Source organism: Crocuta crocuta, unplaced genomic scaffold (genome assembly GCF_008692635.1).
Source record: "Crocuta crocuta isolate KB4526 unplaced genomic scaffold, BGI_CrCroc_1.0 scaffold70, whole genome shotgun sequence".
Lineage (NCBI taxonomy): Eukaryota > Metazoa > Chordata > Mammalia > Carnivora > Hyaenidae > Crocuta > Crocuta crocuta.
In genome coordinates, this window is record NW_027528417.1 from 12,096,980 (window position 1) to 12,121,880 (window position 24,901).

General features: G+C 37.9%; 1 protein-coding gene across 1 annotated transcript in view; it reads left to right on the plus strand.

The window, feature by feature from the left end:
- CLDN1 (claudin 1) overlaps positions 1–11,341 on the plus strand; it is a 16,532-nt gene extending 5,191 nt beyond the window's left edge. Inside the window, exons 2-4 of the mRNA XM_077754544.1 lie at positions 4,080–4,244; positions 6,667–6,751; positions 8,654–11,341. Coding sequence (XP_077610670.1) covers positions 4,080–4,244; positions 6,667–6,751; positions 8,654–8,816 — 413 coding nt within the window. The 3' untranslated portion in view covers positions 8,817–11,341. The remainder of the gene's footprint in view (positions 1–4,079; positions 4,245–6,666; positions 6,752–8,653) is intronic.
- Positions 11,342–24,901: the final 13,560 nt, after the last annotated feature.

A 24,901-nucleotide genomic window follows, 5' to 3' on the forward strand; every position in this document is an offset into this window, starting at 1 on the left:
GGGACTTGGAAGCTCAGAAAATGCAGAATTGTAAATATTTGAAAGCTAAAAAAATAAGTAACTGAAGCAAAAAGTATGATTTGTTCCCTTCTTGTTTAAGTTTCTGGCTTTTAATGATCGAAACTAAGTCTGGCTTTATATAGCAACATTTTCTTTTCCCCAGACTCACTAAAGAGGCGTTTCTCATGGATGTATCAAAGATTAAGCTAAACACAAAAGAGTGTTTTTCCCTATTAGTGCAAATTTTAAAAAAAAGTAAAAACTTGTTCCAATTTGAATTAATTGAACACAGGTTGAATAATCCATGTAGCTTGCCAGGTACTCTTCTTAGTGTTTTGGATAGAATAAATATGTGGGCCAAGACCTCAAGGAGTTCACAATTACAGATTTTAGACCTCTGACTTAAAAGCCTTCCATAAGACCTTAATTTGAAGGATCCATCTGGTTCTGCTGAAAATTGTGCAATTTAGATTCTATCTCCATATAAAATTCTCATAACTTGTAACACAACACTTGCTCACTTCGACTTTGTAATCCATTGTTTCGTATGCCTAACTAGTGAGTTTTCATGTTGTTATGATTCTCAGCCTTTTTTAAAACACCACCACCCCACCCACATATCACTTTAGTTAAGAATTCACCCAAATGTCTCCAACGAAGATGACACTTTGTGTTTGATGCACATCCAGTATCATAACATAGAAAGAAATTGTGTAAGTCAGTAGATGTCGAGATGTAAGTGAAAAGGAGAGGAGAAAAATACTGCTTTGCCAAAGAACACAATTGAATTATCAGATTTTTAAGAAGGAAACATGATCCCCTGTTCCATATGGCTTACGTGATTCCTAAGCAGGTTTCTTCTATTTTCTCCATTATTTTTTGTTCATTGTGCAAAGCATTCATTATTCTGTAAAGAAAGAAAACGACAGGGCTTTTCTAGTGAACAGAACAAAATATGTGTCCTCCTCCTTAGAAACTTTGTGAAATTGGGGGAAAGAATAAACTGGGTGTGGCATGAACGAAATGTGCTTTCCTGGAGGGCCGGAAGGGGGAAAGCTTAGAGATGAAAACTGTGTGTAGTAGATCATTCCAGGTGAGTACAGACGGAGCCCGGGAGTAGTGTATCTGTGTGCGCTCCCTGCCCGGGTGGTTTTATACAAGTCTGACTCATGACACTGAGGCCCAGGAAACTCCTCGTGAAGAATACCTTGTGATTCAAGTGCTCAGACCTGCGGGGCTGGTGGCCTGTTGTTTTTACGTGAAGTGCAGATCAGGATGATTATTACAGGCTCTGGGTCAGGTTGGGGGCCCTACAACTCAAACAAAGTGGAAAACAGGGAGAGACATCAGAGTTTAACAATAAAAGTGACGAGTAAATGTTGGAAACCCGAGCGTTTTTGAGAAAAACAGCAGAAGAGGCTGAGAGATGTGGAAGGCGCTGTGTATTTGAAGGGTTGTCATAGGAAGAATAGTTGCTAATTGTGCTCTCTATATGGAAGGTAAAAATCCTGCCACCTCCTTCTTTAGGACGCTACAATGACTTCTGATTACACTTAGAAGAAACACCAAACCCCTTACTCTAGCTTGCAAAGCCCTGCATGGTCTATGCCTTCTGACCACCATGCTAAACCCACCTCATTTTATTTGTCACCTTGTGTCACCCTCCAGTAGAGTGACCGACTGTCCCCATTTTTCCCGGGTTCAGGTCCTTCTCAGGAGATAGGGCTTGTAGTTTTAACACCAAGGCAGTGGGGTGCCTGGGTATGCTCAGGAGGCTAAGTGTCCAACTCTTGATTTTGGCTCAGGTCATGATCTCACAGTTTGTGGGGTCGAACCCCATGTCAGGCTCTGCGCTGGCAGCATGGAGCCTGCTTGGGATTCTCTCTCTCTTCCTCTCTTTCTGCTTCTCTCTCTCTCTCAAAATAAATAAATAAACTAAAAAAAGAAAAAATACAGCGCCAGGCAAACAGACAGGAGTCATCCTTTCCTCCTGGCATATGGATTGTCCTGTGATTTTCAGTATTTTCTCTTCCAGGATCCTTTTGCCTGAAATGCTTTCTTCTTAGTGGCTTTTGGGACCGAATCTGAAACTGGTGTTACGTACAAGAACTTAGTTATTTTACTTGTCATTTCCCTGTTACGTAATGATTGTCTTTGCCAAACCCGGGGAGGAATGAGAAAGAAGGACACACTATAGCAGTGGGCTCCCTGGTACTTTCCTCCTCTTCCCACAGGACTGTTTGTGATGCCAAGGAAGGAGGTTTACGCTAATCTAATAAGCAGCTTCCGTTCCTGGGAAATGCGCGTGGGACATGTGCTTTCATTCAGCAATTCTTATACTCCTCTGGAATCTTCAGCAAAGTGTGTGGGTAGGGTACACGTGTGCCCACATACACTTCGAAGGAGGTGGATATGTAAGGATGGGTGTCTCTGTTTGGGCATTTAATTAAATCATTGGCGCCTGTGTGGCTCAGTCGGTTGAGTGTCTGACTTCAGCTCAGATCATGATCTCGTGGTTCAGGAGTTCGAGCCCCACCTCGGCGGGCTCTGTGCCTTCAGCTCAGAGCCTGGAGGCTGCTTCAGATTCTGTGTGTGTCTCTCTCTGTGTGCCCCTCCCCTGCTTGTACTCTTGCTCTCTCTCACGCTCTTCTCTCAAAAGCAAATAAATATTAAAAAAATTTTTAAATCAAATAAAAAATTATCTTGGCTTCCAAAATATCTCTCAGATACAGTAAAAAATACCTTTGAGTCTTCTTGTGATTTTATCAGAGATTGGATGTAAATATTAAAACATTAAAATTGAACGATGTTTTAGAAATCTTTAGAGTTAATTGCGATTGGGAATTTAAGTTTTCCACCCTGAGCCTAATAAGATTGAGCCTAGGTATCAGTCTGATAATGAGATACAAGACCTTTCCATCATGTCAGCCCCTTTTGAAGACCAGCAAGAAGTATGTGTTTCAACCCTGGTCAGCGATATCATCATTCATACTTTACATAATAGAAGCACGGTCCCCAAGAATAATAATTAGCTTACCCAAGATGGCACAGTTTGTTACAATGTAAATAATATTTATACATGCAAAACTAAGTGTCACATGTTAACACTGTCAATAAGATAATGATCTTTATCTGAAGGAGGAAAAAAATCTACAAATAACCAGACTCATTTTCCCAGAAGTGAGAGAAAAAGTTGAAAGGGAAAAACTTTTTTTTCAGTCTGTGAAATTGAAAATGCCCAGTGATGGCGTCCTGTTTTTACTCTTTAAGAAACATACTGGCATAATCTCCCAAAGCCGATTGTATCTATTTGATCATGATTTAGCACACCAATGACAATAATAGGAAATGAGAAAATTAGTGGAATTGTGAGAAATACTACATTAAATTATTGTCTGCTGCTTTAGAATCTGACAGTTTAACAGTTTTGAACACTGGTGATATCTCTGAAAATAAAGCTACTATATTCCAAAGTAACATCTCAACATTTATTTGGTTTTGTTCTAAGACAATGACAACTATATACCCCACCCCTAGCCCAGTCACTGGAGATGCAAACGTTACTTATCCAACCATGATAATCTTTGAGAAATTGATTACTCATCTTCTCAATTCACTTGTTTTTTTCCTGAAGCTTGGTGACTGGAGTATAAAGCTGTTGACTATTACCAAAGTGTATTGTAAGCCATTTTAATTATAAATGGTTTAACATTAAGGATAATACATAGGATTGTTATTTCAGAATTAAAGTACTCTGTTAGTGAGGATTAGAGATGTATTAGCTCTGCTGAACCCATTCAACCAGAGCATTAATTATTTTTCCGGAGAATTTGAAGTTCATGTTGAAAACATAAAATGTGAAAGCTGAAGAGCTTCTGATTCATCATCCTGCCAGGCATTTGTTTTTCTGGAGAGAACTTTGTGTTGGTTACCTGCAGAAACATTACTGGATCTGGGCTGAACTGACTCCTAGTTCATTCTATCTCTTCCCTACTGTATTGAATATCCTTGGCCTTCATTCACTCTTCTCTTGTTGGCGTAGGCATCATTTTTACATGTTGTAAAATGTTTCCTGCCAGGCACTTTGCAAGCAACCCGCGCTTTGATGGTGATTGGCATCCTTCTGGGTCTTATAGCCATCTTTGTGGCCACTGTTGGCATGAAGTGTATGAAGTGCATGGAAGATGATGAGGTGCAGAAGATGCGGATGGCTGTCTTTGGCGGCGTGATATTTCTCATTGCAGGTAAGAGCAACCCTGCCCCCCCTCCACCTGACTAATCTGTCTCTGGCATGGTTGAGGACCTCATCTTCAGTTTCCTGAGATTTTGCTGGATTTGTTGCACTTGAATTGATTTCAGTTCCTTTAAAATCTTGAAGGATTTATTTCAGTTCCTTTAAAATTGTGGAGACACAGAAACCTTAAGTCACGTCGACTTTCACTTTCTCAAGTAGGATCCAAATGAAAATTTGAAATCTGTGCTTATGGTAGAAAGGTCTGTTCATTGAGGTTCCAGGTGCCAACTGCTTTGCTAGAACCCGTCTTCTTGGTGAAGAGAGGTATTTTCTATTTGGCAAATAGTAAAGAATAATTCAATATGAGTCAGAAATTTTCTGTAGGGTCTCCACAGGCATTATGTAGCAGAGATGGGGAGTAATGACAGAGAATGTGAAAAATGTGTGAATCATACAGGTCCGTGAGCAATGGAAGGGAGTGGGATTTTTTTGGAAAAAAATGAGGACAACATTCCAGTCAGACAGACCTGATTCCAGAATAAACAGGATGTACTATAGAGAAGTGAAGAGAAAAGGCCAAATGGAGTAGAAGTGGAACACTGGAATGGCAGGAAATTAGGTTAGATGAGTTAAGAAAGAGAGAGCCTTGATAAAGTAATGAAGTTCTGTTTTCCATAGACAATACATACGTATTTGTTGCTTTATTCAAGTGTTGATTGAGGAGTCACATATGTGACCTTAGAGAAAATGAGTATCAGAAGAAGATGTAGACAGTTCCATTATAAAATCCTATAATAAGAGGTGCCTGGGTGGCTCAGTCAGTTAAGCGTCCGACTTCAGCTTAGGTCATGATATGGTTCATGAGTTCAAGCTCCATATCGGGCTCTGTCCTGACAGCCTAGAGCCTGGAGCCTACTTTGGATTCTGTGTCTCCATCTCTCTGCTCCTCCCCAACTTTACATTCTTTCTCTCTCTCTCAAAAATAAATAAACATTTAAAAAATTTAAAAATAAGAATTATATTAAGATTGTTTATGTGTATGTATATAAAATAGTATATGTGTAAATATATAAAATAATAGACTATAAATTATAAACAGTGTATTAACATTATATAGTGTATGCAGTAGTCTATTGGTTTTTTTAAATGACACCAGTGATATAATCTACCATAAGAAAGAGCTAGACTTAGACTTCTTTTTCTCATTTTCTCTTTGACAAAAGACTTTGTAGGGGCATTTAGCCCAGCATCATATGGGGATTTTACCAATAATGAAGGGAGAGTGCCTGTAGCTTTACTAAAGATTTGGCTGAAGGGATCAGTCTTTGAGTTTATTCAAATTAGCTCCTGTCAGAAAAAGTATGGATGGCCCTTTATTCCCAACAGTTTGGTCCCAAAGGCTATGAGTAACCATACCGCATAGTGCCTTTTCTTTGCTTATTTTCTCATAACTTCTGTAAGTACAACACCCCCGCTTCTGTTTAACAGACTTCCTAGGAAGTGAGGGTAGCAATTTCCAGAGCCTTCTCATAGTCTGTCTGGGTAGCCAAAAGCAATAGTGTTTCCTGTCCAGTATTAGAGACAATTGGATTGGACCACTTTTGGCAGGGGGTGGCAGGGAGGAGGGAGAGTGGCAAGAGGGAATAGCACGGACATATTTAATGTGTTTATATTGATGGTTTTGTAGAATTACAGTAAAAAGAAGCTATTTAATCTCCTTGGATAAGAAATGCTGAGATATTTTACACTTCTTGTAAATGATAGAAGTAATTATGTTGGCTCAGTTGTCTCCCTGGTATTACAGACATAGGAAGCTCATGAGAAATTGAGGACATGCTGACGTGTCCATCTGGCACGGCACCTGACGCTGGGGCGTAGGATTTGGTCCATACTGAGACAGGTGCCGCTCTTCTCTGCTATCTAGTTGTTTACTTTCCTTTTGATCCTGCAGAAATGTAAATTTCAAATTTGGGTCAAGAAAAATGGAGGATTTTCATCTTCTCTTCTGCAAGTGACTCTGTCTATACTAATAAGGACAAGGTTTTATCAACAGTAGTTTAGTACACTAATGTGTAACAGTATCTTTGAAGGGGAATCTTAGCTGACATCAAGCTGTTGGGTTATTTCCCCAGAAAGCATTATTTGTGCCTGTGCCCTTGGACTATAAGTGAATAAGATGATATGAAGAGTGTAAACCATGTCCAACTTCAACTCAATACTTTTGTCTCTCTCAACAGAATACTTGGAATAAATCATGTCTGAGTCTCCAGGCTCCCTGAGTTAAAGTTGTCTAAATTAAAATGGACTAAATTAAAAATGTCAGCACTATTGATGAGATTCAAGTCTTATAAAATTCTTATAAATTTAATGGGCTGTATATTTATGTTCCTTGTCCCACAGTGATTAACAGTCATTTGTTTGAATTTCTGTAGGTCTGGCAGTTTTAGTTGCCACAGCATGGTATGGCAATAGAATTGTTCAAGAATTTTATGACCCCATGACCCCGGTCAATGCCAGGTAATGCTATAAAATAGTTTGTTCTCTGAGAAAATAGCCTTTTTATGTTCTGCAAAGTCCAGCTAGTGCCATAGCTTCCCATATTTGCCGGGAAGTTTATGAAACTGTAGTCAAACTTGAAAATAATCTGAAAGGCCTCTAACCGATGGTAAAATGAGTTTGATAATTGTTTTAACAGCCTAGATTGATGACAAAATTCACTTAAAAGTAGAAAATTTCTAAGTCTCATACTTGTCAACTGTATGCTGGGCCTTTTTTCTTGTTCATTGCTTTAAAATCAATAAAGATGTTAACACATTTAACATTTCCTTTTTGAAGTATATCCCAATATTTACGGCACTTGAATGATTAAGTAATTATTTATAAGTTAACACACTGTTTATGAGTGATTGAAAAAATAGTACTCCTGGAGGAGTTAATGAATAGTACTTCATTCTCAACAGCTTAATTTTATTGAAGGAAAAAACCAATTTAACTTATTTATGAAAAAAATAAGTTGAGACACCACTTTGAAATTTTCTGTTCCATAACAGCTATAAAATTGGCTTTGCTAAGGTCATTCTTCTTAATATTGCAAGTCGTGGAAATAAAAGAACTGATTCTTAGCTCTCACGTAACAACACTCTTTGATCGGCAACAAGGCTCTTTGTCTCACTGTGCTCACATCATTAAAGCCTAATAACCGCATTCAGAGGCAGGATGTTAAGGTGTAATTATTGTTTGTTTAGTGCTAGGATGAATGGGTGAAGAATCACAGTGATCGGAGAGATAAGGTGTGCTTCTCTTCATATAATAACTGACGTCTAAGAGAACACATACTGTGGTGATCGTGATCCTGTCGGAGCTCATTCCCTAAGACTTACCATTTAGGGACGGAGATTGCAAAGGGTCATTAGGCTAACATTTTATCAGTAATGCCTGTGAAAGCACTTTAGAAATTGCTTGGCACTGTATACGTGTCATTTACATGGTGTTCCATGATCCTGAAAAACGTTCTCTGAGGTAGATGGAATTATCCTGCTTTAAGAGAAGCAGAAACACACGGCTGGGTCGTGAAGTTACTAGCCAGCAGTGCAACAGTGGAGAGTTTACCTCAGGACTCAAAGCCAGGCCTTGTCACCCCAGCCCTCCTCTGCCCTGGGGTCCGCCATCATTCATAGATCCTCTCCTCGGGAGCCTGGCTTCATAAATCCACCTGGACCAGCTTGATCTGAATGGTCTATGAATTGGTTAGAAGTCTTTTTCTTTTCTTTTTTCTTTTCTTTTCTTTTCTTTTCTACAAAACCATACATTTCTTTTTATTTATTTATTTATTTATTTATTTATTGTCAAGTTGGTTTCCATATAACACCCAGTGCTCATCCCCACAAGTGCCCTCCTCCATGCCCATCACCCCCCTGCCCCTCTCCCCCACGCCCATCTGCCCTCAGTTTGTTCTCAGCATTCAAGAGTCTCTCATGAAAACCATACATTTCTGACTTCAGTGTACGTAGGTACCTAGGATCAACTATTGAAAATTCTAATAGTCTCCATCACTCTCTAGCAGTCTCTTTACAGGATACGGTTGCTTCTTGTTAAGTTTAACCTGAGAATCATGGTCTAAGTCATAAACATGCTTTACGAGTCTCCTACATGTGGTAAAGTCTTTGGAAATATGTGTGTGATTCACCAGGTGTTGCATGACATATTGCCTGAGCTACTGTTGCAAAGTGTCTGCAACTGTAATGTAAACATTTTCTTACGTATGTGTTCATAAACTGGAGAGCACTTCACCCAAGGGATCATGGAGGATTTGTTTTTAATTGGAAAAAAATGTAATGATATTGATTTCCGTCCTTAATTATATTACAAAAGGTGTCAATGATCCATTGATTAAACAAATGCACTGTCTTCTCTTCGTAGGTATGAATTTGGTCAGGCCCTCTTCACTGGCTGGGCTGCTGCTTCTCTCTGCCTTCTGGGAGGTGCCCTACTTTGCTGTTCCTGTCCCCGGAAAACAACCTCTTACCCAACCCCACGGCCTTATCCCAAACCTGCACCTTCCAGTGGGAAAGACTACGTGTGACACAGAAGCAGAAGGGGACAGCACTGTTGAAACAAATAGAAAATGGACATTGTAATACTGTCATTGACCTTAGACTTTTGACTATTGTAGTCAGAACTGTGGTATTACCAAAAACAAACCAAAACCAAAAAAAAAAAAAAAAAAAAGAAACAAAAAACCAAAAACACCAAAATGAAATTTAAAAAAAAAATATCCATTGCTAAAAATGGCTTAGTCTTATTTTATCTCCTTTCCTCAATACAGGAGGAAGCCTTTTCCATTTTTATTACTGCTTCCCACTGAGTAATCATCTCAAATGTGGGGACGGGGCGCTCCATAAATATATATAGATATGTATATATACATGTTTTTCTGTAAAAAGTTCGATAGCAAAAGCTCTTATTATGTTGGTACCGGTATACTTAATGTATATCTAAAAAAAGAAAAAATATATTTAATTCTATATTGACTAAAAAAGCAGTTTATTTGGTGTGTTTCTCTTCTTCTGTATGGACACGTATATAATAGGTCAAATATCATTTTCCCTTTCATGAGCTTTCGGGGCCTTTGACAGAAGTGCTAACCTACTTTATCAAGTGTGACTTTCTTCACTTCTTCACAGGTGCCCTTTTCATGTGCTTCTTTTACATTATTTTTATTACAGTCTTACACCATGTGCTTTGTCATCCGTCATTTTTCATGTCTTTATTGTTTTTTATGAAGTTGATCTTAAACCTTGAATCTGATCACACATTTCATATGCTTCCAGTTTAATTCCTCGAGTCAGTAAGAATCTCTTACAAATCAGAGCTTTAGGAGCATATCTTTCTGTATGACCAGATGGTATTTTCCTGTTGACCTTCCCACACGATTTCTGTACTCTGCCTTACAACACTCTTGTTTGCTTTGAAAATATTTGTCTGATTGAGTTGCTGTGTGCTGCTTTCTCAGGTGTTGTAACACGATTTTACTGATTGAATTTTTAAGCTACTTATTCACAGCTGTATATCCCCCCAAACTACCTTTTTCTCCCCGCACTCTTCAACCATATTGTTTCCTCACATATAATTATCATGTAGTTTACCTCTTTCTAGAGAAAAATGGCTCATGTGTCTGAATGAAGTGCTAAACTTCCTGTAGTGATAAGCTGATGACTAATCTTCTCTCTCTAGCTGTAAGCGAGTCACTTAATCTTTCTCCTCCTTTCCCATCTGTCAAATTGAGATAATGATACTTAACCAGCTGGTAGAGGTGGTGTAAGTATCAATTAGTTGATATTATACTCATTCTTTGAACATGAACTATGCACGAGTAGTGTTTTCATTTGCTCAATTGGCTGTTAAGAAGTCGCTGAACCCAACCTCTACAACGCCTTCACATCGCTCAGCACCTTCCTTTCTCCACTGGTCCATTTCCTTCCTGTCAGCTGTGTATAACATGCTTTTGATTCCCTGTCCTGTTTTAGCAATTGCTATTAGTTTTCCTGTCTGAGAAATTACTACTTCACTAGAGTAAGATGATGCAGTGGAAGGGTGTTGGCTTTGGTGTCCAGAGACCTGATTTGAATCTTGGTGCTATCAATTACTATGTGAGTTTGGGCAAGTCACTTGGCTGCCCCAGATTTATTGCCTCATCTGTAAAAAGGGGATTGTGACTCCTGACCTGCCTACCTCACAGGGCTGTTGTGGGGACCCAGTAAGATGGGATACGTGTAAACGTGGTTTTATAAGGTAAAAATAAAAATACTCTACAAAAAAAGAATTAAACATTTAAGTGCATAGGTTTTGGATTGCTTTTCCAACCACTGAAAGGAGAGAAATTTTAAGAAATGGCCTTCCTGCCTTAATCTCTCACATGTTGAGGCACTGAAGTGAAATTCGGCTTACTAAATGGAAAAGATTCTGAGGAAGTCTTAGTTTCTTCCATCGGTATGGCCTGATGCTTTCTGTGGCTAAGCTCTTCTCCTTTCAGTAATGCAGACTTGATCGAGGACAAGTCTGCAGATGTAATGGGTAAAACAGAAGTGTGAGCATTAGCAAAGCCAAAGTATGGAAGATTTTTGAATTATAGTAACTGGCCAGCATATACAGGGTGTTGCTATTAGCTGGCAGCTAGCGCTACTCGAATAGGTGGTTTGGGAATGATAATTCATGGTGAAACCCCACGGGGGAAGTTACCTAAAGGGCTGCATCATATGAGGATATGAACCAGAAAATTTTACTGTGTCTTCCAAGTCTGAAACTCCATGTTCTTAGAAGGTATAATTTAAGGAGACTTTCTCATACATAGATCCTGAAGATGTCTGAGTGTAAATGTATGTGGCTACTAGTTGCTAAACTCTACAGAGAAATTGATAGTCTAAAATGGCCAACAGAATTGGTATACCAGAATTTATCCAATTCTGATATTTTTGTACTCCACTTCTGTGCCTGGAAACAGACAAATAGATATTTTGGAGTTTTGTAATGGGAATTTGTATAAAGCATTACTCTTTTTCAATAAGCTGTGTTGTGTTTTTTTTTTAAATAAAAAAAAATAAATTCTTAGCTTGTTTTTCTAATTATTTCAGGATTGCCATGCTTGGATGAAGTTATGGTCTGGGATAGGATCTGACTCACTGTACGTTCCTGAGAAAGTGCTATTGTGCCTCTGGGCCGTTTGTCAAGTAGTTGAATAACTCTACCAACCTGAATGGTCTGTTTCTCTCAGAGTTTCTTCCTCATCTAGGCTGGTGATAGAAGAGCATGCCGAGAGAAGTTACTTTATTTTCCTCATCCACAAACAGGGGACATGCTAAAAAGATGACTAAATGGTGAAGTAGCCAGCTGTAAAGTATTGTGGAAGAGTAAGGTGGTTGTGTTCCTCAGAAGGTAGAGGAAGGACAGGCCACAGGCTAGAAATCCATTATCGTTTTCATGATGATTATTATCAAAACTACCTCTGAGGAAAGCAAGTGATGAAACGCATTCACTCATTATCTGAAAATATCAATAATTGATAAAGCCTTAATTGTAACCTCTCCCTGGGCAATTTTCATACCACAGAGAGAGGTTTGTAAACAAATGATTGCAGCTCTGTGTGGAATTTCAGACATCCACAGGAGAGGTGAGAGACTAAGGTTGTCAGTCAGTCTGATCTAAACTAATTAAGCAGGTGCATCAGAATCCCCATTTCTTCTGCAGAATTTAAGTCTCTGGGGGTAGGGTCCACGCCCATGCAGTTTGAGAGGAAATAAAAGGGCTAGGTGCCCTTGACAAGAGCTTTTAAGGGAAAAACCTGGATTGTAAATCATCCACTTCTGTGTGAGCTCATCCTTGTTGGATGCCATTTTTCTGCAAACCATGTCATTTCCCCTATTCTTTAGCACTTCCTGTGTAGAGTTGTGTCTGGTGCAGAGAAAACTCTGTGCAATTTTTGCATTCCCTGTGCTATTTTAAACCTGTTGCTAATCCTAATAAAATCAAGTAGTGGATTTTTCCCCTTCTCTTTGCATGTGGCAGAGGTGTAAGATTTCTGCAGTACCCTCATCTCCCACCCCAGACATGTTCCATGTGCCCCCAGCCTGCCCTAAAATCTCTACACTTAGCTGGTTCCATGGAAACTGACAGAAGTCATTGTAGATTCTAGAGTTATGGGGAACAGCTTGTTGAGTCCAAAAATAATCAGGAACATTCTCCATGTTCTGAACTTCTGCAACCCTCATGGCCTTTTGTATACTAGACTTCCATTGACAGATTTTTCCAATATGGCCAGTATTGGCAATTGGGCATGAGATATGAATTTATTCAATTAATATTTACTGATCACTGATGATAGCCCAGTGCCAGTGTATGCAGACAAGGCTAAATGATGTAGGAAATGAGTAAGACCCTGTCCTGGTGGTATCTCATCATGATTTTGATTTATATTTCACTAATGATGAGTGATGTTGAATGTCTTTTCATGTGTCTGTTAGCCACCTGGATGTCTTCTTTGCAAAGTGTCTATTCATGTCTTCTGCCCATTTCTTAACTTGGTTGTTTGTTTTTTGGCTGTTGAGTTTGATAAATTCTTTATGACTTTGGATACTAACCCTTTATCAGATATGCCATTTGCAAATATCTTCTCCCATTCCGCAATTGGCCTTTTAGTTTTGTTGATTGTTTCCTTTGCTGTGCAGAAACCTTTTATCTTTATGAAGTCCCAATAGTTCATGTTTGCTTTCATTTCCTTTGCCTTTGGCGATGCGTCTAGTAAGAAGTAGCTCTAGCTGAGTTCAAAGAGGTTGCTGCCTGTGTTCTTCTCTAGGATATTGATGGTTTCCTGTTTCACATTCAGGTCCTTCATCCATTTTGAGTCTATTTTTATGTAGGGTGTAATAAAATGGTCCAGTTTCATTCTTGTGCATGTAGCTGTCCATTTTACCCAACACCATTTGTTGAAGAGACTGTCTTTTTTCCATTGGATATTCTTTCCTGAGATGACCATATAGCTGGGGGTTCATTTCTGAGTTTTCTATTCTGTTACACTGATCTATGTGTCTGTTTTTTGCACAAAATAAGTCAATCAGAGAAAGACAAACATCATATGATTTCACTTATATGTGGAATTTAAGAAACAAAACAGATGAACATATGGAAAAGGGCAGGGGAAGAGAAGAAAGAGAAAGAAACCACAGGAGACTCTTAGAGATAGAGAACAAACTGAGGGTTGATGGGGATGGGTGGGAGACGGGCTAGATGGTTGATTGATATGGGGGGGGGCACTTGTTGTGAGTAGCACTCGGTGTTGAGTGTGGTTGACGAATTTCTGAATTCTGTTCCTATAACCAATATTGCACTGTATGTTAACTAAGTAAAATTTAAATATAAAATAAAATAATAAAGGAAAGGAAAAAAAACCTCTATTCTGGGCCTGAGCAGGGTGAATAATGTTAAGTGGGAAGAGAACTGAACCTGAAATTTAGCACTGGTTCCACCATTGATCAGCCACAGTGAGCTATGACGATCTCCATCTGTTTTGTGTTTGTTTGTTTAATCTGTAAAATGAAGAGCTTGGCCCCATAGAGTAGTTCTTATCCATAATAAAATCAGATTCACCTGTGGTTTTGAAACTTCCCAATTCCAGGGCTTTATCGTAGATCAGGGCAATCAGACCGATTGAGAGGAAGTCCCAGGTAGTAGCTTCCCAGGAGACTCCAATGCACAATATGAATTGTCATCCTTCAGGACCAATAATGCTCAAAACCTTTTTTTGGCTAAACACACACCCAAGTACTTGATAGATTACATTGTTGTCTAATTACCCTTTCTATAATATTGTGGTTTTATTTTCCGGTTTTAGGGTTTTTGCTGTTGCTGGTGTTTGTTTTGTTGAAGGGAGGGAAGGAATTAAAAGGAGGCGGTTTTCAGAGGTTATTCTCATATTTCTTTAGAAAATAACCTCTTTTCTTGTCATTTTCTATTGTTTTTAAATTGCCCCCCAAAATAGTCATTAATCCAAAACAAATTCTGTCTTAAATAACAGCCTTCTACTTAAAAAATAACATTCTCTCTAGAGGATAAATGATTATAAAGCAGAGCCTGAGTTATTTTCCTTTGCTACATGAAATTTTCAGGAAAGTCTTTAGCTAAGCCATAATCTTGCTTCATTTGTTTTTAATTGATTAACGATTTTATTTCATTTATTGTATCATCTCTATGACTTACTGTTTTGATTCTCTTTCCCCCCCAAAAGAAAAAGTGAACATACACACACACACATAATTTGGGAAAGGTAAAATTTGAAAACTGGACAGTATTTCTTAACTAAGTTGACCTGAATTAAAGTACTTTATTCTTCCAAATGGGATTTTTTCTCTTTAATCTGGCATAAATTAATTCCACATGGGTTAAGGACTTGACTATGAAAAACAAAACTTAAAAATTTTCAGAAGAAAAAAAATAGATTCTTTACCATTAATTACAGATTTTTTTTATTAAATAAAACGCAAATGGAAACCATCTTTTTAATGTTTACTTATTCTTTGAGACAGAGAGAGGGAGATACAGAATCAAACACAGTCTTCCAGCTCTAACCTGTCAGCACAGAGCATGACGTGGGACTCAAACTCAGGAACCATGACATCATGACCTGAGCCGAAGTTGGACACTTAACCAACTGAGCCACCCAGGCTCCCTGAAGCCATTTCTTAAGGATTTATACAACTAATTAAAATGAAGAACTTCTTTTCATCAAAAACACAATAGGAACATAAAAAGATAGTCCATAGTTGGGAGGAGATACCACCGTATGAAATAAAATAAGATTTAATACTCAGAACATAAAAAGAACATCCATATATTAATTTAAAATCTATAACTCAATAGAAAAATAGCTAAAATTCATGCAAAAGCATTTCACAAAAGATGAATGTTATAAGACATTAAATATATGAAAATATGCCCAACTTCATTAATAACCTTAATAAAAAACCTAATTAATAAAATTAGTAAAATGCAAATTTGGACCATAGGCATACTCTATAGATTGGCAAAATTTTAAAAGTCTGATATGATAATACAAGGGTTGATCAATGGTGGTGGGCCTCTCAACTGGTCCAACCAAGTTTGAAATATTGCTATATTATAAATTTAAGCATCCAAACTCATATATAACAGTGCACTACTAGAAAAACTCTTACATATATACCAGTATACATGAACACAATTGACCACTGTAGTAATTCTAATAGCAAGAAAACAGGAATCCTTCAAGTGTTCACTGGTAAAAGAGTGATAAATTGTGGTGTATTCATACAATAGAATATCTTCTAGCAGTGGAAATGAAAAAAGTACAGCTATACATAAAATTATTTTATTTATTTAATGATTATATTGTTTAGAAACGTGATTTGGGGTGATAGAAAAAAGTTTCAATGGGACACACTGAGCATAATACAATTTTATAAAACTCAAAACTAATATATTGTTAAGACATATATACATAAGACAAAACTATGGAGAAAGAAAGCCTTGGGAATGACAAACACAAGATTCATTAGAGTGTTATGTCTGGGAGAAGTCAAATGGTAAGATAGGCGAAGAGCTTGCAGGCATATGGATGTCACTGGCTATGTTCTAGTCCTGGCTTAAGTAGAGGGTTCTCAGGTATTCATTATATATAATTATTATTCTTTAGAGGTGCCTGGGTGGCTCAGTTGGTTAAGTGTCCAACTTCGGCTCACGTCATGATCTCACAGTTCGTGGGTTCGTGGGTCTGAGCCCCACGTTGGGCTCTGTGTTGACAGAATCTGAGCCTGCTTCAGATTCTCTGTCTCCCTCTCTCTCTGCCCCTCCCCCACTCATGCTCTGTCTCTCTCTGTCTCAAAAATAAATAAACTCTTAAAAAATTATTATTGTTTAAAACTTACGTATGTATTATTTTGTTTGTATCAAATAGCATATTAGAAAAGACAATGAAGAAATGGGTTATAAAACAAAGAAATGTCAGCAGGCTTCCATTTTTATGTACATTGGCTAGACTCATGTTCCCATGGTCACATTCCACAGCATGTTGGGAAGTTTAGTTACACCGATGAGCACATTCCTGTCCATCAGTATCAGATTTTGCCTGCCTTGTTAGTTATATCATCTCAATCGACTAACTAATGTCTCTCAGCCTCTGCAATAATGTTTGTGACTTAACCCAGAGAATTTTAGTAGAAATCAAATCACATGATATAATGTGTCCTTTGTAAACCCAAAACACTCAATACATGTAAGGGATTATGGTTTTCAGGCATAATTCTCTTGGTAAAATGAAAACCATTATCTTCTTTCTTTATTTTTAAAAATTTTTAATGTTTATTTATTTTTGAGAAAAGGAAAGAAAGAGAGGGAGAGTGTGAGTCAGGGAGGTAAGAGAAAGAGGGAGACACAGAATCCGAAGCAGGCTCCAGCATCTGACCTGTTAACACAGAGCCCAACGTGGGGCTTGAACTTACGAACTGAGATATCATGACCTGAGCCCAAGTCAGACGCTTAACCGACCGAGCCATTATCTTCACAATTTAGGGTGCACAGTTGACTGTGTAGGGTCTTTTCTCTGATTTTGTATATTAACCAACCTCCGTGTCTGCCTTTCAGAATAATATAGTGACTCAGAATTGAGAGACCCATATTACAGAATCCTAAGCCAGGTTAGTATAATACACCATATACGTAAGCACATTTCCTAATAATGTGACTTAAAAATAATGATAAAATATAAAATGCGCATACAATAAAAATGTGTAGATGCAGCGACTTTACTCTTTTACATCCTCATGAGATTTTTGGAAGCAGAGCAATTTTGTTGAAATGTTATCAGTGAAACTGTCCTCTTGACGATGGTGCTTACTCTGTGCCAAATCCCAATCCAAACAGAAAGTATAGAGATGAGTACAACATAGCTTTTGCCTCAGAGCCACCTTTTTGCAAAAACCCAGAATGATACCATCCTCCCTGATGTCTGCTAGAGGTTGTGCAGTGGATAACCCAGAAGCCTACACACAGGGGCTTCAAAACCAGAAATGATGAGAGAAATAAAAAAATAATCAACCAGGATACACATTCAGGTTGTGAGAGAAAGCTTGACTTTATCTCCTATTCTTCAGAGTGGTAAAAATTTTAAAACCTAAAACACCAAGTGTTGGCTAGGATATGAAGAAACGGGTTCTCATCCTCATTTACAAGTGTGAATTGGTAAACCACTAACTCTCAGAAACCAATTTCAAAATACCTAGGAAAACTGTTCCTTCCACAGTGATCTGGCACAGCTAACTTGAGATAGAAATCCTTGCCTAGCAGACGCCTGGCCAACATGATGGCATGTATGGTAGAGGTGAAGCTATCGGTGTTGAGTGCTAAGGGAAGCCCAGAAGCATGGAGCGGTTAATAGCTTGAGAGAGTCTGAGAAAGCTGAAAGAGAGGAAGGCACCAAGGCACGGTCAGGACAAAAGAAAGAAAGACATCCCCAGAGCAGGGCAGGGTGCGCAGGGGTGAAAGGGCAAGCAATGCGGTGACCAAAACAGGTAAGTCATGCTGAGGGACTCAGCATACTGAAAGCAAAAGTGAAAAGGAAGTATAATAAAGATGAGGCATAGGCAAAGATTCAGATTTCAGATTAAGGAATCTGGGTAGTTTCTTCCCTATCTACAAAGATTAAATAACTTTTTTCTGAGAATTAAAGGGAAGATCTTATATAAACTCTAGAGTTGAAAAAAAAAATTGATGGTAGGCATCTTTTGATACTGGACATCTTTTGTGATTTTTTTTAATGTCCAGTATTCACTCCTCCTTCTAGGAACAACACTATGGTTTGTTTTAGAGAAATATCCTACATTACTAGGTATGATTCAGATGGCCTATCCTCCCACCCAACAGGATAGAAACATTGGTGTATAAATATCTACAATGTTTTTGAACATCAGTATATTCCATATTCCTGGAAGAGCTGTCATAATTGTTATGAATATTATGATGGAATATAAAAGAAAAATAGCCATGACTCTCTTAGACATACATATCCAATTTTCCATCTCCATTTCGTCACTAGGAAGATTGATGTATCTGATGGATTCTTCCTACGTTGTGATTCTTCATCCTTCTCTTGAAGATTTAATCTGTCAGTGAACCCCGTCAACTCTACCTTCAAACTTCATCCTGAATCAAGTTGTTTCTCTCCATCTGTTACCGCAGTCCCAAACACAGTCATCTCTTACCCAGACCCGTAGAATAACCTCCCAAATGATGTCCAGCTTCCGGTCCTGTGTCCTACAATCTCTTCTCCACATAGTAAAAAGATGGCTCTTTTGGAAACGTAAGTTAGATAATTCTCTTATCTTTACTCTTCACAATCCTCCAGAATTTCCAAAAAACTTAAAATAAAATCTGACACTGGGTATCTTCACATCCTCATAAGTTACCACTACCCTCTTAGATCATTCTGTTCCAACTTCTTACCTCCTTCAAGCATCCTCAACTTATTGTTTTTCTCTGAGTCTTACTTTTCTCCTGGAAGAATTGCACGGTTTCACCATATCACAATTGTCTAATCACCCTATTTGAAATAGTGCCCCCTCACACTCTATTCCTTTGTCCTGAGTCATTTTTCCTAACAGGACAATCATGGCAGAATGTTACACTGTATATTTATTCTTGTGTTAGTGTTTTGTCTGACTGTCCCTCTGATGACATATCCAATGAAGGCAGGAAATTTATATACTTTTATATGTTTTATGTCTGTTCACTACTAGATCACAGATGTCTAGGACCATAGTGCTTACCCTGTCGTCGAACTCAAGTCGTAACTAGTAAATAAATTCATTAAACAAGTGAATGATGATTGTTTTAAGGCAGAGCATGTGAAGCAGTTTGGGCCAAAGAGACTTCATTCTTTTTGTTCATTCTTTATTACAATTATTAGGGAGGAAAACTTTCCTTTTCTAGAATGTGTTAGATGAAACAAAAACCATAAAGCCAAAAAATAAATAATAAACAAAATCATCTCTATAAAAAATCAACACTGTAGGATGGAGAGAAGCACTGCCTAATAACACAACGCCACCCCCTAGATGCAGCCACACTTCAAGTAGCTGTAACTGGTTTTTCGGGTGCCAGCACATTTTTTATTTTTATTTTTTTTTTTAATTTTAATGTTTATTTCTTTTTGAGAGAGAGAGAGAGAGAGAAATTAGGCAAGGTGCAGAGGGTGAGGGAGACACAGAATCCGAAGCAGGTTCCAAGCTCTGAGCTGTCAGCACAGAGCCCGACATGGGGCTCAAACTCACAAACTGGGAGATCATGACCTGAGCTGAAGTGAGCCACCCAGTGACCCTTTTATTTTCTTTATGCCTTTAACTTAGATTTCTGTCATTTGCTTCTGAAAGAGTCCTGACTAATATAATCACCAATCTCCTCATATACAAATAGATCAAGTGAGGTCTAGGAAGTTGATGGGGGGTGGGGGGAGAGTTTTCACCAAACTCACAAAATTAATGATGAAGCCCAGACTTATGCTTAGAAAGTCTGAATCCAAATTTTGGTCTTTTCCCACTCTATCGCTTAGCTGGCTGCACAAATAGATTCAAACTGCCCCTGATCTTAGGTTGTTGGGCATTTACAAAACAGCCTTGTATCTGGGCCAAAAATCCTAGGAAATTAAGTAGATTGAGATGAAGTTCCTTGTATTATTTAATCTTTCAAAATTTAAACTGCTACTTCACCGTGGGGGAGCCTAGCTCAGGAAAAAGAAAAAAAATTCCTTTAAAGAAAATATGAAGATTAATCCTCTCAGTGAAACTTAAGCTATAGGTTTGCTAACAAAAGGAAAATCGCTTTGATAAAGACTTGTTTTTCCTCAGAAACTTGTAACATTCATGCTTTTTTTCTTTCCCTGGGTTTATTGCACCTCACAAATCTTTTAATTCCTTGCATCCGGATGAATGTAAGTGAATCATGGTTTCTGTGCACTGCTGTGAACCTGCCAACCCCAAGTTCAACCGTGGAACAGTCAGAGTATCTAAGAAAGTGTGGAGTTCAGTACCTGGCACGTAGTAGGCATTAAATAGGAACATGGCTGTGTCTTTTCTATAGTAATGTAGAAGTCTACATGACAGTTTCCTTAATTTTTATACTTTTCAAGTTCTGAAAAAACCACCTCTATTAGAATCCCATGGTCTTAATAAGTATTAGAAGATGATTAAAATAAAACTAGAAAATAGGAGTCTCCACATTATATTTTGGTTTTACTGGAGAAGAGAAAACATGACATTTTGTAGACCTTATGTCAAATTTTTTGTGGAACTTTTTGAGAGACTTTAAGTTTTAATCCTCATTACTTTCTTATTCCATTTCATTTTCCCGAAGTCTACTTAATCCAATTTTTATAAATAATGTAGTTGTTGGTTTATATTAAACAACTTAACATAGTAGGAGCCACAATATTAACGTTGTAAGTAACGCCTAATCTGTCAGAACCAATGAGTAGGTTGATGGGATAAAGTTGGGGTTAAAGCATGTTGTTCTTCAGATGGACTGCAGAGTTGATTTTTTAAAAATAAGACATAAAAATAATGTTTGTTGTATAACATTTGTATGAATATGGTATTTGTTAAGTCTTTTTTAAAAAATATTTTAGGGGTGCCTGGGTGGCTCAGTCGGTTGGGCGTCTCAATTCGGCTCAGGTCATGATCTCAGGTTTGTGGGTTCGTGGGTTCGAGCCCTGCATCGAGCTCTGTGCTGACAGCTCAGAGCCTGGAGCCTGTTTTGGATTCTGTGTCTCCCTCTCTCTCTGACCCTCCCCTACTCATGCTGTCTCTCTCTCAGAAACAAATAAAACATTAGGAAAAAAATTTTTTTAAAAAAAGAAAGATTATAAAAAAATTTTTTAACGTTTATTTTTGAGAGAAAGAGAGACAGAGTATGACGCAGGCTCCAGGCTCTGAGCTCACAGTACAGAGCCCGACAAAGGGCTCAAACCCACGAATGGAACCATGAGATCATGACCTGAGCCAAAGTCAGACATTTAACTGACTGAGCCACCCAGGTGCCCAAAGTATTTGTTAGCCCTTAAAGGAGATGGTGTAGCCAATGTTTTAAATAGGGTACACTGAAATGTTTTTAATGCTAATCCTTTTAAACTGTCTTTGTCCAGAGAGTAAAAAATAGGGAATTAGTTTTCATTCCGGAGGGAGATTTTGTAGCTCATGTATTCACTTTACTAATATGTTGTCCTTTTATACTAATCATCTTTTTATTTAACCAAAATTATGAGTTGAGTGCCTACAACAAAATACAGATGGTGTGCTCTGAACACTCACCTATCACTAATAACTTAAATTATTATTTTTTTAATTGAGCTGTCTGCGTGGACATCATTATTTATCAGCACTCCCCAGTGTGAAAGTGATGAGACAGAGTTTTAGACTTCAAGTAGCTTGGAGGATAGTGTTTTCAGTTAAAAACAAAACAAAACAAAACAAAACAAACCCCAAATGTACCCCCCCTGAAAATTCCTCCAGATTGGGGTCACTTTGAACAGGAAACAACTCTCAAAATGATAGACCGTCTTCTTTTGGCTTCTCCTTCATGATTTGTTGTCAGTTCCTTGCCAACTGAAACCCATTTAAAACCAGCTCCAATTTAAGACTCCAAACTCAGCTCATTTCAAAAACTCCAAACTCTATTTTTAAGTTTATCTATCTTGAGAGAGAGAGAAAGAGAGAGAGAGAAAGAGAGAGAGACCACAAGCAGGGGAGGAGCAGAGAGAAACAGAGAGACTCCCAAGCAGGCTCTACACTGTCAGCGTCAAATGGCACAAAACGACGATGTTGAATCCTTCTTCCAGCATCCTACGCAAGTGATCGACCCTTTTACCTCCAAAGGCAAGAAGCTCACTAAAGTGTGGGGCTACGGATGTCCTAAGTGGGAAACTTCTCCCCAGTAAGCTCTGCTCTCTGAATTATCTTTCAGCACACTATGAGGTTATATTCCATTTGTCACTAGAGATTGTTATTTTCCTGCTAAGTCCCCAGAAAACTACCTTCCAGATCCCTTGTCAGTCTTAATCCTTAACCAAGTGTAAAAACTGTCATCATTTCTACAGCTCACATCAGGCCTTTCTCTCTCTGCCCAGCCTCAAGGCCTTATGGTTATGTCATCAGGCTTTCTGTAACTGTGACTCATCTCACAGATCATAGCAAAGAGATACTGGTGCCTGAGAACCTCTCAGGAGAGAGTGTTTTGCTGGGAACATACACAAGGGATAGATTTTGTGAGGCTTGTCAGTGCCAATGAATAGTAATGGCAGCTTCAGTTCTAAGAATGAAGAGCATCCACTTAGACATGAGCTTTCTTACCTCTCCCTAACCAGTTCTGGAATCCACAATGACACTTAAATAGCTAAATGATTAAGCCTCTTCCATTTACTATGGTGTGACCTTGGTGAGGTCATTAATCCTCCTGAAGCCTCAATTTCCTCAGCTTTAATTGGGAATTATAAGTACCAAATTATTTGAGTTGATGTTAGTATTAGTTATATTTCTTGTTCATACTAGTGACTCAGTAGACTTACCTACTATTAGTTATTCTTTTCTTTATAATGCATGGGAAAATAGTATATTTTAGTTTATCTTCTCATATTCTTTGCTATCGGTTCAGTGAAAGTTCTCATTTAGATGGAACTAAAAGGTAAGACCTATAAGAATTTGGGGTGCCTGGGTGGCTCAGTCTGCTAAGCACTCTTGATTTTGGCTCAGGTAGTGATGTCACACTTTGTGAGTTCCAGGCCATGTCAGCTCTGCACTGATCATTGCAGAATCTGCTTGGGATTCTCTCTCTCTGTCTCTGTCTCTGTCTTCTCTCAGTCTCTCCACCACTCCAGCTTATGCTCTCTCTTTCTCCTAAAATAAACAAATTAAGATTTAAAAAACAAATCATAATTTGTAAAAGATTTTGAATTATGGATCATTCAAATAGAATATGTATAAAATGTTTTGCAAATATATTGTTCTAGTGAAAAGTAATCAAATATTTGAAGATATTCCTCTTAAGAAATAGTTTCATAATTACAAAACATTTTTGGTACATTTGGTAACTTCATTTACATTTATCTTTTTCTGGTATTATTATCAACATCGACTCTCCATGGTAAGATTGGGTTTCTCAGATATAATGAGATTGGATCTTTGCTCAAATAGGATGGTCCTGCCAATATGTTAAAGGAAATCACAAAATTAAAATAATTTCCAGTTTTGCAGCACAATCACCTAAACTCATTAGTTTTCAAAGTTTGATGCTCAGTCTTCTGGAGGACCCTGAGACTTGCTCAGGAGTTTTCTGAAGTCAAAACTACTCTGCCTTTTTAACTGATGGTACAAAACTTTTGGTGTATGAACATGAATCAAGGCTTTGACTACAAACTGTATTTGTAGTCACTGTATTCCTCTCTACCACACCAGTTTCATTCATTCGTTGAAGAATATCCTTCATGAAGTGCGAAGAGTTATTGATTATTGATTTTGTTAAACCTCAACCCTTGGCTAAATGCCTAGTACACATTCTGTGAGAAGTTTCCATAAAGCACTCTGCTCCATACCAAACTATAAAAGCTGTCCCAAGGAGAAGCCATTACATGGTTATTTGGGTTGAAAACTGAACCAGCTGATTTTTTCATGGGACACCATTTTTACCTGAAAGAATGATTACAAGACAAACTATGGTTATTTGAACTTGGGTATTAGACAAGCATTTTCTTGAAAAAATAAGTTATAGCCTCACTTCACGGAAAACAACTGAGAGTATTTGCTGCCAATGATGACATTTGCACTTTGAAACAAAACTGTATACCTATTTGCAATCTGTAAAATATCTATCTACCACCATGAACTTGACAGCTCACCAATACTTAGACTTACCTGATGAGATTGGTGGAATGAACAAAGATAATTTTTGTCAATATTGTAGAATGGATTGAATCATCCCTTTGAAAGATCTACATAACTTAGTGATCTTGGTTATTAACATAACCATAGTATTTTCCATCTTGGCTGTGCCTATTTACATTCCCACCAACATTCCCAACAAAAGGTTCCCTTTTGTCCACGTTTCTTGCCTAATTGCTGGCACTAGGACTTCCAGGAGTATGATAAATAGAAGTGGCGAGAATGGACGTCCATGTCTTCCTGATTTTAGAGGAAAAGTTTTCAATGTTTCACTATTGAGTATGATGTCCATTCTAGGCTTGTCATTTACGGTCTTTACTATGTTCAAGTACATTCTTTCTATACATAATTTGTTGAGAATTTTTTTTTTACCACGAAAGCATGTTGAATTTTGTCAAAATGCTTTTTCTGCATCTATTGAGATGATTATAGGATTTTTAGCCTTCATTTTATTAATGTAGTGGCCATATTTATTGATTTGTGTATGTTGAATTGTCCTTGCATCCCACAGGGAAATCCTAGCCCACAGCGTATCACCATCTTAATGTGCTGTTGAATTGAGTTTGCTAGTATTTTACTGAGTAGTTTTGCATCTATGGCTTTTCTGGTTTTTCCAGAATAAGGTGATAATAATATCCTCATTCTACCTAGATCAGAAAAAAAG